A 15,092-nucleotide genomic window follows, 5' to 3' on the forward strand; every position below is an offset into this window, starting at 1 on the left:
GAGATACAGTGGGTACGGAAAGTATTCAGACCCCTTGAAATTTTTCACTCTCTGTGTCATTGCAGCCATTTGCCAAAATCAAAAAAGTTCATTTTATTTCTCATTAATGTACACTCAGCACCCCATCTTGACAGAAAAAAACGGAAATGTAGAAATTTTTGCAAATTTATTAAAAAAACAAAAACTGAAATATCACATGGTCATAAGTATTCAGACCCTGTGCTCAGTATTGAGTAGAAGCACCCTTTTCAGCTAGTACAGCCATGAGTCTCCTTGGGAATGACGCAACAAGTTTTTCACACCTGGATTTGGGGATCCTCTGCCAGTCTTCCTTGCAGATCCTCTCCAGTTCTGTCAGGTTGGATGGTGAATGTTGGTGGACAGCCATTTTGAGGTCTCTCCAGAGATGCTCAATTGGGTTTAGGTCAGGGCTCTGGCTGGGCCAGTCAAGAACGGTCACAGAGTTGTTGTGAAGCCACTCCTTTGTTATTTTAGCTGTGTGCTTAGGGTCATTGTCCTGTTGAAAGGTGAACCTTCGGCCCAGTCTGAGGTCCTGAGCACTCTGGAAGAGGTTTTCCTCCAGGATATCTCTGTACTTGGCCGCATTCATCCTTCCTTCAATTGCAACCACTCGTCCTGTCCCTGCAGCTGAAAAACACCCCCACAACATGATGCTCCCACCACCATGTTTCACTGTAGGGATTGTATTGGGCAGGTGATGAGCAGTGCCTGCTTTTCTCCACACATACCGCTTAGAATTAACAGCAAAAAGTTCAATCTTGGTCTCATCAGACCAGAGAATCTTATTTCTCATAGTCTGGGAGTCCTTCATGTGTTTTTTGGCAAACTCTATGCAGGCTTTCATGTTTCTTGCACTGAGGAGAGGCTTCCATCGGGCCACTCTGCCATAAAGCCCCTACTGGTGGAGGGCTGCAGTGATAGTTGACTTTGTGAAACTTTCTCCTGTCTCCCGACTGCATCTCTGGAGCTCAGCCACAGTGATCTTTGGGTTCTTCTTTACCTCTCTCACCAAGGCTCTTCTCCCACCATTGCTCAGTTTGGCTGGACGGCCAGGTCTAGGAAGAGCTGTGGTCGTCCCAAACTTCTTCCATTTGAGGATTATGGAGGCCACTGTGCTCTTAGGAACCTTGAGTGCTGCAGAAATTCTTTTGTAACCTTGGCCAGATCTGTGCCTTGCCACAATTCTGTCTCTGAGCTCCTTGGGCAGTTCCTTCGACCTCATGATTCTCATTTGCTCTGACATGCACTGTGAGCTGTAAGGTCTTATATAGACAGGTGTGTGCCTTTCCTAATCAAGTCCAATCAATTTAATTAAACACAGCTGGTCTCCAATAAAGAAGCAGAACCATCTCAAGGAGGATCAGAAGAAATGGACAGCATGTGAGTTAAATATGAATGTCGCTGCAAAGGGTCTGAATACTTATGACCATGTGATATTTCAGTTTTTCTTTTTTAATAAATTTGCAAAAATTTCTATAATAAACAACTGACAATAATTCAGCATGAAACTTTACAACATATCATTTCTGGTGTTGCCATTATATATCATAAATGTGCATTTAGCTACATAATTTACTGTACTGGATTAGCTTTTCCCACACACGATTCCACACTCGTCAGGTTTGTTAGCATTAGCGCGATTAGCGAACGACCATAAATCCTTTCTTACACACAATTCTCTTCACAAACCGTTTCCTTTACTACCTTGTGCAAACTCTTTAATTAGGGACATTTTCTACTCTTAAAGTCTGCAATGTACACTCATTTTAAGCACGTTTATTGACCTGTGATAAAGAATAGAGGAAGCACACAAATTGTAACCTTGCCAGCAAGTTGATTTCTCACGATATTTGTGAGTTCACAAATCTCTCAAGAAACCATCTTGCTCCGCTCCCGCATTCACTGTTCGTACAGAGCCAAGTTGGCACGGGCCAATCATGCAGCAGTATTCGTGTGTGGGGCGGGATATCCGGGTGTGAAGACGACACCAAGCGCCAGTAGATCAAAACAAACATGGCAAGGGAGGACAACGATCGTGTAGATGCTGCTATTAAGTCAGTTTTAGCTGAATCTCCTATCGCTTCTTTGAAGGAAGAACAACGAGAGGCGCTTTGCGCATTTCTGGATGGTAAAGATGTCTGTGCTTTTTTACCTACGGGTTTTGGTAAGAGTTTAATCTACCAATTGGCTCCGCTCGTTGTGAAGATCCCGCGATTGGCTAAAAACAAACCTGTCAGAGGCAGGACATACTATTATACTGTCCAATCCGTGCCTCTTTCCTCCGAACGGATTTACAAGTCACAACAAGTCTGACAGAGCCAAGCAGCTGAACATCAGCCGGATGACCGTCCACAGAGTCGCAGAGAGGCTCAAGAATGGTGAAGATCTTTCAGTGATCTTTCAAGAATGGTGAAGACCTGAAAGATCTTCACCATTCTTTAGCCTCTCCGCAACTCTGTGGACGGTCATCCGGCTGATGTTCAGCACAAAGGAGAGCAGATATCTCAACTCTTTTGACTTCCATCTTGATACAACTTCACCAGAGAAAAAAATTGTATTAAGGACACCTGCCTATAAGGTAGAACTTTCAGTTTATTTAATGGAATTTTTCACTCCGACATGTAAACGTCTCTAAAGATCACGAAACCGAGTGTAACAGAACTTTTGCAAAGCCCGGTATTTCAAGAAATGAGTTGAATTAAATTACTGTCATTGTAATATTGGTTATTCAGAGAAGAATAAACCTTCCTGTTGTGAAGCTAACGTCAGCTCAACGTGTGTGCCTCCTCCATTCTTTTATCACAGCAACACGTCAAGAGGCAGGCAACCAGCTGCCCCCTGTCTGCGATCAGTCAGGGAAGCAACACCTTCGCATCGGTACTTTGGGATCTTACAAAAAATAAAAAGTTTACTGAAAGCAACAAAAAATGCAGAATCTCAGAATTCAGGGGGCAGAATAGAAATCAAGAGATAAAACTCAAAAACCAACAACAAATGTATACTGTAACATTCACACCCTGTCGTCTGCATTTGGTCACATGTTTTCATCCACGTCACATCTCATGTCTTCTCTTGTGATGCACTGTGGGTAGAACTTTTTTGAGTGTCTCCTTTAACATGGTTTCAGATGAGGCCAAACACAGATCACCTGAATTGGTTTTCAGCTGACAACTCCATTCAGCTGTGTTTGGAATTACATATTTTTTTATTATTATTATTGTCAGTATTTTGATATGTAAAAGCATAGTGTTTTGCAGGTGGTGAACTAGTAACTGAGTAAAGAGTTCATGAATTTTGGTGGCTGTGGTCACTGAATGCATTTTGTGTGAAAGCAATGGAAAGTGATTCACAGTTTGAAACACATGGACTTCTGTTTTGTAGACTGTGTTAAGAGTTTTGAACATGTGACTTCAGTTTCAACCAATGCGTGTTAGCAATATAAAAAAACTGTATAAGAGGAGACATAATGTCTGTGCTATACATCCACATCCACACATTTCCATGTGTCTATGCTACAGGGGCAGTAGGGTACATGACAGCAAGAGCATAGCAGGAACAAAAACTACACAGTTGTGTTGTCTGCAGCTGTCCCTGTGTATACATGTTAGAGTATAATCAAGGTTGAATTACAGTAGGTAACTGGATGATTGTTATTAATATTGGCTATTTTTTAAAAGTTACATTTTACTATAACTTCCACAGCCATTCCCCTCTACAGACCAGAGATATGTTTGCAGTTTTTCCTCATGCTTGAAACATTTGCTCTTGTAAAAGAGATACATATTGTGCATTATAAACATCATCCTAACAACTAATAGTTTTGTAGCTTTTGAAACAAATCACAATTGTGTTAGGCCATGCTAAGCCCAGGATGCAGTGATGGTACCCTCTGCAATATAGAGTTAGAGGAATTTTTCATTTAATGCCTGATTTATTGAATGGACCAAGCAGACCTGCCTTATTCTATGAGCCAAATCTTCATCAAAGCTTTTGTTTTTCAGAGTGTAGGTTACTGCTTAAAAGTTGCTGTTGTTCTATAACAAAGGAAATTTCAAAAATGGTAACATGCAGATAACGCAAAGAGAGGAGAGCGGCATGAGATGAGAGACCCACAATCTATACCCTGTGAGTTAAACTATTGTCTACAAGACCTAAATGTCTTTATATTACATTGCATTATAACTCCGCCAAGGAGGAGAACTCCACGGAGTTATGTGACGATCGCATTGGTCTGTCTGTCTGTCTGTCTGTCTGTCTGTTAGCACCATTACTCAAAAACGGATTAACAGACTTGGATGAAATTTTCAGAGAAGGTGAGAAATTACATAAGGACCAAGTGATTAGATTTTGGCTGTGATCACTGACTACAAGTGAACACTACGTCAGCTGCCTGCTGACGATCACATGATTACGATCCTACTACAAACAGAAAGCTGCTGTCCACTAATTTTTTAAAGATTTCATCCGTCGGAAATCAAACAACTGAACAGCCTTGGCAGAGTTCTGTTCTCTGAGTGCTTTTCTTATTACACAGGTGCACCAACAGCACATACACAAGAACATAAATATAAATTCTTTTATTCACACCCTCCCTTCTATTCTCATTAAGCAGTTTCATGTTGTTCTACCAGACACAAGAAAGAAAATATGTTTCTCTTTGCTGTCATGTTTTCTGGTGTGCATGTGTGGAGTGTGTCTGTGCATCATGATTGCAGTATACAGTGCAAGCACATCCGCAGCTGCCTGCATCCACATCCATCCTGAGAATAATCAAGTTTTTTTTCCTATGCTTCACTGAGTTATCATTTTATTCTGAAGCCATCAAATGCGTACAAAGACCTATCAAACAACTAGATCACAGAAAGATGTGAGGGAAAATTCTGAATCTGTTGCCACACTGAAATGACCAAAGACTTCACTAACAATCTGTATGTGATTACTTACAGTTCAGTAAACCCAGCTGGAGTAGTGATGCCAGGGCTGTTATGATCATGAAGGTGAGCAGCCCTCCACGCCGACCCATCAATCCCACCGCGGGGCAAAGCGCCAGGCACGTTGCCACGGCGATGCCAGCCATGGTGTAATAGTCAGCGTGACACAAAGCAGTTGGCTGTGCCTCGGGGTCCATCATACTACGGGCGAAGCAGTGGTGAATCCCATAACCTGTGAGACTGCACAATAAAAACACATAAACAAAGAATAAGAAAGCGGCCAGGGAGGTGGTACCTTTGACATGCTTCTGCCACGGGGGGACTGAGGCTTACACTCACATACATGTCTTCGTTTCTCTCTGGGGACGAGCTCATGTGTAAGTCATGCTCTCAACACAAGGGATGTTGGCTTTGATTAGCAAAGAAACTGTACAAGCCCAGCCACAAATGCAACACACTTACGAGTTGACACACAGCACTACAATGTTTTTCCACAGGTTCCTGGTGCTCATCATCTTGACAATGCAGGTCCTTTGGGGTTTCTTGTGCAGCTCCTGCTCCAGCTCTGGTAGGAAACATGAAACGCACACCTTGAGACCTTTCCTTTCAGAAGGTAATGAGTGGCTGGCTGCTAAGGGAACTTTAGCATAGAGAAGCTAAAGTGCTGTGGGGCTTTTAGACAGATATAGGACATCACTCTTCCCCCTCTCATCGTCTATCTGTCTGCCAGGCCACTGGGAGAGGCAGAGGCAATGAATCAAACACCAGCACAGGGGAGGAAGGGAGGGTGGCAGGGAAAGGAGTGATGTAAGAGAAGAAAATCACCAATGTGTTAAATCTTTGGGGACCACTCAATTGCTAGATAATTAAGCGTCAACTTGAGCTTTCAGTACTCTTGATGGGTATTTTCCATGATTTCTGACTTTATAATATGATGTGAGATATAAAAGTGACTAAGAGAGCAGTGTCTTCATTAATAGTGGAAAATAATTGTTACTGACTGATTTTAGTCAGACTTAACTGATTGTCCAGTGAAAACCCTCTGATGATCTGGTGTGATGTCTTTTTTTGTTTGCAATCGCCTTTCATCATAGGAATGGTTTGGGAAGTGATGCTTAAAAACTTGGACACCTTTGAAAAAGACCTCTTTGAGTTGTTGCATGCATGTCAGTGTCTTTGTATTGGTTGCATGTTCATTTCATCAGACAGCAGGAGCAGCTGCAACATAACATACTGTAGATGATGATGCAAAATAAATTGCATAATGAGGTGAATAAAGCCACAGAAAGTGTAACATTGGTAGCAAAATGGATTTGGCAGTTTTCATCTTGTTTACTGTCCCTCCTGAATTTGTCCTCACCTGTAAGAACTCCGCTGGGCTCCGTTGTCATGTCAACCTGGTTCTTCCTGGCAATGCGCAGCATCATGGCTTTGGATCGCCTGTAGTGCTGGGTGGCCAGCAACCAGCGCAGCGATTCGGGAAAAATCCTGCAGAGTGACAGAAAGAGAGGGATAGGAAGGACATGGAGAAACAGACAAAGGATGAGAGCATAATATGTTGCAAGAGCAAGAAAGAAGCAGAAAGGAAAGAAGAAAAACAACTGGAGAAAGACAGCATTGTTTGTTTGTCGAAGCACACTGTGCATAGTACTGTGTAGTGCAGTGTGTACTGTACAAGCCATCGCCTGGCTCAGCAAGAGAAGAATCTGCCCCCCTCACTGTGCATTTCCTTGGAGGGTGGGACTCACCACACATAGGGCAGCATCAGAACGAAAGGGCTGATTATGACAATCTGCAGGACCTGCCAGTCATCCCGGTTTGGCCAATTGCGGCACAGAGCAGCCACTCCTGGCATCAGTAGCTGCCCGCCCACCATCAGAAAACTGGCCACCATGGTCATGGAAAAACGCCAGCCTGGCAAACAAAGCTCAATCCCTGAAGTAAAGAGACAGAGAGAGAAGAAAGACCAAGATTTAGTTTCAGGGAAAATATAGATACTCATTATGTTGACGCACAAGGAGGGATGAGTAAATTATGTATAAGCCGTGTGCGTCTGTATGTGTCTGACAATGTGATTACCATCATAAACTAAGCAGCAGCCTTAATGGCCTGAAAGAGTGTGATGTGTGCGTTTGTTTAATGGTGAGGTCACTATTGAATCTCCTCTCTGAATTATTGACGACTCCTATTACTGATCTTTCCCCTGAGAATGCACTAGTTTAACACCGGGCCTTTTTGTGAACTTATGCACGTCATGGCTTTTGAGAGGGTTCAGCTGCTCTGTGAGCGTTTGGCTGTTGTCGTCTCTTAATTTCCCCCCAACTGGGCACCCATGTCCTCCCTTACTGCCTGTAACATGGTACAGTCCAGATGGCCTGGCCCATATGGCAAGGTCTTTTTGAAGGTGACCATTGTGGGTGAGGAGTGGGGAGGAAGGAGGGAGAGTCATTAAACTGTACTGTCACTTGTTATTGTGTAGAAGAAGAGGGAGGTGGGGGGAGAAGGGATTGCGGGAGGGAAGTAGAAAGAGTACGGACAGAATACCAATTACTTTTTCCTCAGAAGGATACGAAAAAGTCCCTCTATTCATCAGTGGACTCACTAGAGGAACAACAATAAAGACTAGAGAGAGGAAGAGAGAGAGAGAGAGAGAGAGAGAGAGAGAGAGAGAGAGAGAGAGAGAGAAGCACAATGAGAAAGGAGGAGGACAGGACAGCAAGAAGAAAAAGAGAAAGATGACTAATATTTCCAGATAAAAGAAAGAAAGAAAAATGATTTAGTTGTAAAACAACACAAGGAGGCTGAGAATGAAAAATGAAAGATATTACTGGAAATCCCTCTACCTTCTTCTTCTCTTCTGCCCCAGACTTAAATGTTTAGAGTTAAAAATCTCCAAAAACCTTTGCCGCAGGAAGCAAGACAGTTGAAGGAAATTACACTGACCCATAATCCCTGACCTGCCCATCTGCTATTTCTCTTCAACCAGAAAGACTGTATGTATCTGTCCCTCACCCATTAATGTAAGCAGAAATTTCTCTGTCTTTACCATCAAACACCACTTCCAATGTTTTACCTGGACAACATTTCCACTTTAATACACTCTAATGGGTCTTATTTTTGAAGTTTTGTAGGCTATTTCTTTGGATTATGAATAGATTTGTCTTTGTCTTTACCAAAGTTACTTCCACTAGTGAGGCAAGACATACACAGTGGTCACGTTTTTAATTCAGAATTATTAATTCGGAATTAACTCATTCGAAATTAAAGTTTGTGCTTCGCATTTACATGGAAATATTAATTCCGAATTAAGGTTTACATGGATTGCACATTTATTCCCCTTCCTTAATTCCAATTTAATACTTGGGTGTTGGAAAGGATTCTGATTGGACAGGGAGTGGACGTGATGTATCCATGTTTACCGGAAGAAAACAAATTCCATTTCTTTTCCCCAGCAACATGGAGGAACAACTAATAAGCACACTTTTCACTTTGCTTTTTATTGTCATTTTGAAACAGCAACTCGACAATGGCCTACTACTTTTCTGTTGAGGTTGCAAGAATGTGCTTGCGCCAGTAAGGTCGCAGAACGTGTACGTCGCTACATAGCTATGTGAGCAGCCAAGCGTGCGCAGAATGACCGGAATTAACTAAAGCAGAATTAGCTGTATGCATGAATAGAACGTACACAGGAATTAGTTTATTCGGAATTAACATCGGAATAAACCAGGCAGTTTATTTGGAATTAAGTTTATTCGGAATAAACTTTTTAATTCGGAATTAAGTGTTTACAAGGAGATTTTAAAGTGGAATTAACTTTAATTCCGAATTAAAGAGGAATTAAAGGTCTCATGTAAACGTGGCCAGTGTTTAATAAAAATGAAGTGGATGTTTAAGTAACAGATTGCTGTGAGCTTCATTTTCACATGCCAGATTTTCTCTTACTCTGTGTTCTCAGTACTTATGCCCTATTCCCAGATCTCAGACATTATCTTAGAGAGTACAATTTAAGGTCCTTATAAGCACATGTTGGTGTTTTGGATGAGTTATTTCAACAGTTTTTGCCATTGTTTTGGGCCAACAAGATGAGGCTATTTAAATGAACAGACAGAGCTGCGATTGCATTTTCAGTGGACATTAAAACCAATCTGATAAAAAGTGCTTTAAATGTTTGTGATTTTGCATGAAAATACCTTGCAAAAAGCTGTTTGTTTCCACAGGTTATATTTTGACCATGCTTTATAACACCGTTTGTGTGTTTGTGTCAGTGCAACAATATGATTGAGTGGATGTTTCCTGATTTGGATGGTATTCAGCAGACAACACTTCATGGGGGAAGTGGAAGGGTATACATCATTCAGATACCATCACTGGCATTATAGAAGTCTCCCACATTTTTCTATTTGAGATTCGTGACACAGTGAGTCTGCCCCTTGTATTGTCTTCCTATCGGAATAGAATATCCTTTAACCTTTATTAATCCCACAAGGGGAAATTTGCAGAAAGGGATTATGACAATGGAAGCAACTTTGAAATATGTAACTTTAATAGACTCAGGTAAGTTTTTAGTTTTCAGCACTTATCATTTTAAAGCTGTAGGAAACAATATTGTACTGTCAAATGACTAGACCTACACGAAACATGTCAATCGTGGTGACAAAGATAAAGAGAATTATCATGCAGCTCTGCAGTTTCACTCTGCTCTGCTGAGCATTTTGCCGTCTTTAAGCCTGGAAAACATATCAACAGACGCCTGTTTACATCAGACTAACCTTCACGAACCCACTGTACCCAGCAGCTGAAACACAATAGGTGTTATATTATCCAGATCCACAAGTCTGTGGGGGTCCGCACCTGGCTGTGCTGTCATCATTTGTGCTATTTTTACAGCTTGTTCTGCAGACCCCAAGTGGTCAAAAAACAATGAGTTTTAAGTGGTAAATTTTTATACACAGTACATTATTGATTTACATTTTGTAGCTGGTTGTATACGTAACTGTATTTATCAAATGTTTTCTGTTTGGATAAAGATTCTTTCTACTTAGTAAGAATGCTATTACTTTCATTTGCTAGTCTGCAATGTAGATAAGATAAGAAAACATGCAATACTGCCTTCTCAACTGCAGTACAGTATAAAGTACTTGTTAGTATGTACTGAGTTACTTCCCACTACTGTCACCCAGTGGTACCTGTATCCACAGCCGTCAGTGAGATCAAACAGGGTCTTGCACACAGACCAGACAAATCATGCATACTATGGCAAAGGCAACGCATCCCTAATGCACAAAACAAAAAACACTCTCAAACTCTTGGGGGAGAGGTCCCATCCTGCTGACTCTGCAGGGATATCTATACACACATGCTGGCAAGGACCTTTTGTTCCAGCTGAGTGGGAGAATGGTTGTCCTTGTGCCGATTATCTCACTGCTCGACGACCCCCCACCCCCTACACACACACACACACACACACACACACACACACACACACACACACACACACACACACACACACACACACACACACACACACACACACACACATTATCCCCTCTCCCACTCCTCCACTCCTCTCTTCCCTTTCGCTCATCTGGGCTGAAGTGGTTCTCTCGCCCTCCGTGAAACCACCATCCCCCACCTCTGCCCACCCTTTCCCCATTTCTCCCCTGTCCCCTCCCCCTTGCTCCTCCTCCCTTTACCAAGCAGCTTCTCCACTGACTTTACATCTGCAAGTGAACAGTTGCTGTGGGTTGGCAAAACAAAAGCTATAATGGAAGAAAAGGAGACTAAAAACAAAGAGAAGGAGCTGAAAAGCAGCTGATCTTATGGGCAGACTAATCTTTGATGACAAATGGCTGACAGCAGCAGCACCACCACACAGTTTCTGTTGTCTGCTGCTACCTGGCTAACCTTGCCTGGGGCAGGAGAACAGCGTGGAGAGACAATTGGCTTTCTAACAGCATGAGTTCAGAGTGAGAATCACAGTCTCTCTTTTTGTGTAAAATTAGGATGTATGGCTGGGGACAGAAAGAGAGATGTACTCTGGATTTGGGAATAGGGAGAGATGGAGTGCTGAAAGAATTAGCTGAGTAGTCAATAGGGCAATTAGTAGAAAACTAATTGCCAGTGACTTTCATTATCTGTTAATTGTTTAGGTCGTTTACTCCACAGCCAGAGTAGGAGCCCTGTTAGCTAAGTGCTAATGTCAGCACCTAAGTTGTTTGGTGTGCTAGAAATTAGCACTGAACACAAGTACAGCTGAGGATATTGGGAATGGTTTGAAAGTAGCAAGCGATAAATTAAAGTAAGGGATCGCTAAAGCTGCAGTGCACAGCAGAGGTGAGTATATTGCTGTAAAAAATCACTGAAAGGTCAAGTGATTCAAATTTGTCCCACCTCTCAGTAACTGATTTGTGTCAAAGTTGAACAGTTGAGTATTTCTTCTTATGTCCTGCTTTCATTACCTCTACAGTGGACTACTGTACTGCAACTCATCCAAAGTGCTGCCACTAAAATACTGACAAACATCAAGAAGAGAGAAAATATTCCTCTTGTTCTTAGGTACCGGCACTGGCTTCCTATTAAATAAAGAATTGAATTTAACGTCTGACAAAGACTGGTGAGTTAGTGATGCCTGCATGGAAAGGTGTTTAGTCAATATGCTTCAAAGTCTGTGAAGGTTCTCAGTCATCCAGGTCATCTTAAGGTGAAGGGTTTAGTTCAGGCAACTGGACTTATTCTTGTGATCTTGAAGATGTTTCGTCTCTCATCTGAGAGGCTTCTTCAGTTCTAAAACTTATACCTGGGACTCTCCAAACTAGTTTTAGAACTGAAGAAGCCTCTCGGATGAGAGGCGAAAGGTCTTTAAGATCACAAGAATAAGTCCATTTTCCCTAACTAAACCCTTCACCTCAATATGCTGCAAACTGTCAAAACCAGCTCCTCTTGGAACTTAGTTTTGTCAATGGCTCAGAGGGTAGAGTGGGTTGTCCATTAATTGTGAGGTTGGTGATGTGATTCCCTTCCCCTCCATGTCTACTTAGGCAAGACAATGGCAAGATGCTCCTAATGATAGGTGCCTGTCCCCATCATCATAGGTAAACTTGCATATATGGAAAAGGATGCAGTACAACCAAAAATCAGTGGACACACAGTTACAGCAACAATCAGGAGTTATAGAACAAGTCATAGTACCATTAATCCGAGCCACATTGGCTATATACCCAGGGCTCCAAACTAGCTTTTTTTTTCTAGGAGCACAGTGGCCCCTAACTTAAAATTTTAGGAGCGCAAGCAGAAAATTTAAGGGCACACACCAAAATCGACTTGCAAAGTAAATATTCACATATCCTCTCATTTTCACTGTATTACTGATAAATACTTGAACAATAAATGCAGAAACTATAATGTTTTCAATTCACATTATATTGTGCAGCAGTTGACACAACATAATAAACAGCTAAAGGTGCGTGTCCACTAAATGCGATTGTCCCGCATCTGAAAATCGCAAGGATGGGGGGCGGTCACTAGCGGACCACAACATTGTCAGGTGACGGCGCTCGAGCAACAGCGGGCCACTATGTGGGCACGTGACCGAATTTTGAGAATGACAGTCTGGCAGGCATATCAGATAAGCACAACGGCTCGGCCGCAAACGTTCTCTTTTATTTTGAAAACACTTCAGCGAAAAGTATTTCGGAAAGCATTTGAGGCGAGAAATAAGCTGTGCAGCAGGTGAATCTGTTCTTGTTTTAGGTCACCGGCAGCTAGTTTAGAAGTTTGAGGACAGTTTCAAGATGCATGGGATCTCCACACGTTGCATCGAATTTGCATAAAGTAGAAGTCCAGTCTACTTTATGCATATGAGCTGTGATCCGCTCCGGGTAAACACACCGGTTTGCAGCTGGAAACACACCGCATGTCGCATGCTGGTCTGGTTCGGTGTTGCCAACTCCTCAGTAAAGAAAGTAGCTATTGGCTCTCCTAAAAGTTGCTAGAAGTCGCTAAATGATGTCATCACCTGATTTCAATCATTTCCTGTTAGCATGTAATTGTAATCAACATTGTAGGAGAGAGGAATAACATTGTGGGAGAGACAAAAAGTGAGTATACAACACCCAAAATATGTTTTTAAACTAGAGGCTAAATACAGTGATTTATTTTAGTATGATAGTGAAGAAACATTTTCATTTATATCCCCCTCTGTAAGCCAGGATGGGAGCTGCAGTGACTTTGCGAAAGTGCGATTCATCTGCCATCAGGCTGCAGAGTGATATGGGTCTCCTCTAATCAGACAGTGGGAGTGCTGCTGGGTTACTGGACTGACCGGCTTTCCGGTCATTCTCCAAAACACCAGAAAAAGTCGCTAGATTTGTCGCTAGTCACTTTGACAAAAAAAGTCGCCAGGAGGCTTTGTTATCTTAGCTGTTGCTGTTGTTGATGGAGTTAAATTTGATGTTGCTTGTTGCTCAATGAGTGCAATCTCAAATATAAAGGATAGCAACCTGTAAAGTTATGTATAATTCAGTGCATGTTTTCTTATAGTTTGTTTAATTGCATTTCTCTAATTGTCTGTTAATATGGCTTGGATACTGCTCACCTGGTCAGATTTTTGAACATTGTTTAAAATTTAAATGTAACAATGCCTTGGGCCTATGTGTGTGAGTGTATCACAATGTGCATTGTTAAGCAGTTACAAAATACAATATATTGATTTCTTCAGTACGGTGTTACAATTTCTTTTTTGATTACTGTGATTACTCATATTGTCTGACCCCTTGTTTTTTCTTTCATGAACTGGCTCCAGTTCCAAATAAATTGAATAGCCTTGCCATAGACAATGCACTACTTACACACAGTACCTCTGGAAATGCTTTAGACTAGCCAGGGGTTATCATTGCAAATTGGAGTTTCTGCTCAGACATTTCAAACAGTGCAAAGGACATGAAAAGAAATCTGATAAATAGTGGTCAGATGTGATCGACCGTCTGTTGGGTTCAGATGATTTCAAGCATCCTGGGATAAACACTGGAAGGACTACAACAGTGAAAGCATTATCCTGACAGTAGAGCACAGAGGTGGGAGTGTGATGATATGGAGTTGCATGTTGGGCAAGTATGCCACCTGACCTAAATCCAACAGAACACAGTAGAGAGAATTTCAGCAGATAAATAGAATTACATGAAGCCTCGAGTAAAGAGCAACTGGAAAAACTGTTTTCTGAAGAACAGCAGAACATCTGGTATCCTCCATGTTAAGGAAGACAGTGTGTCATAAAAACATAAAGGTGGGAATACGGCATCTTCAAAAAAATCTAAGATTTTATTCTCAGTAATGAAAGGCATACTGACTTTTGTTGCTTTGAGTTCCTACTATGGTGCCTGTATTTTAAATACAGGCAATCTTATTTGTTAGTTTTTAATTTTGCACAAGAGCAAATCCCTACTGTGTAACTCTCAAGCAATGCAATTCCCGTAAGATAACATAATTATATTATTGCATAATGTATTACAATTTAGCTTGAGAGAAACATATAAAATGAATGTGTACACATTTTTATGGCAATTAATCCAGTGGCTGTTTCACTTAAACCCACAGATTGTCAATCATATGATTGTACTTCTGGAAATGCCATAAAATAACCAAAGTCACTGGTCCATCTTCTGTGACCCGTGAGTCCTTGAATTTCACAAAGTGTTAACATCAAGGCTAAAATGATTAGTTGAACATTGAACAACATTTTTGGTAATGATTGAATAGCTAAAGTTATTTTCAAACAATAATACCCTCTATAGAGTGAAGATTTGTGACTTTGCTTTACTTAATGCTGCAGTAAACTGGTTGTTTTGGGGTGTCAGACTGACCTATAAAATTGGCTTGATGAGCCATGCTGCTACAATGTGGCAGATCTTCTACTTTTGTCTGTTTTATGCTATTGACTGATGGTCAGACCAAAAAGCGACTGACTACAACTCCACAGGGTCTGCAAACTTGTGAGGACCATATTTATGTCATTTTGTAGACTAAATAGAATTAATGAATAATGAAAAAATCTTCTTTTGCAGCCTTAGGGGATGACTCTACAGAAAGGGAGGGATGGGAAACAGTTAGAAGGTTTGACAAGGGCACAGCATGACGGCACTATTC

General features: G+C 41.5%; 1 protein-coding gene across 1 annotated transcript in view; it reads right to left on the reverse strand.

Moving 5' to 3' along the window:
• LOC110958562 (solute carrier family 22 member 23) overlaps positions 1–15,092 on the reverse strand; it is a 49,270-nt gene that overhangs the window by 6,053 nt on the left and 28,125 nt on the right. Inside the window, exons 4-7 of the mRNA XM_022205151.2 lie at positions 6,701–6,887; positions 6,313–6,440; positions 5,415–5,517; positions 4,966–5,192 (exon numbers count right to left, since the gene is read on the reverse strand). Coding sequence (XP_022060843.1) covers positions 4,966–5,192; positions 5,415–5,517; positions 6,313–6,440; positions 6,701–6,887 — 645 coding nt within the window. The remainder of the gene's footprint in view (positions 1–4,965; positions 5,193–5,414; positions 5,518–6,312; positions 6,441–6,700; positions 6,888–15,092) is intronic.

The sequence above is a fragment of the Acanthochromis polyacanthus genome, chromosome 4, assembly GCF_021347895.1.
Source record: "Acanthochromis polyacanthus isolate Apoly-LR-REF ecotype Palm Island chromosome 4, KAUST_Apoly_ChrSc, whole genome shotgun sequence".
NCBI lineage: Eukaryota > Metazoa > Chordata > Actinopteri > Pomacentridae > Acanthochromis > Acanthochromis polyacanthus.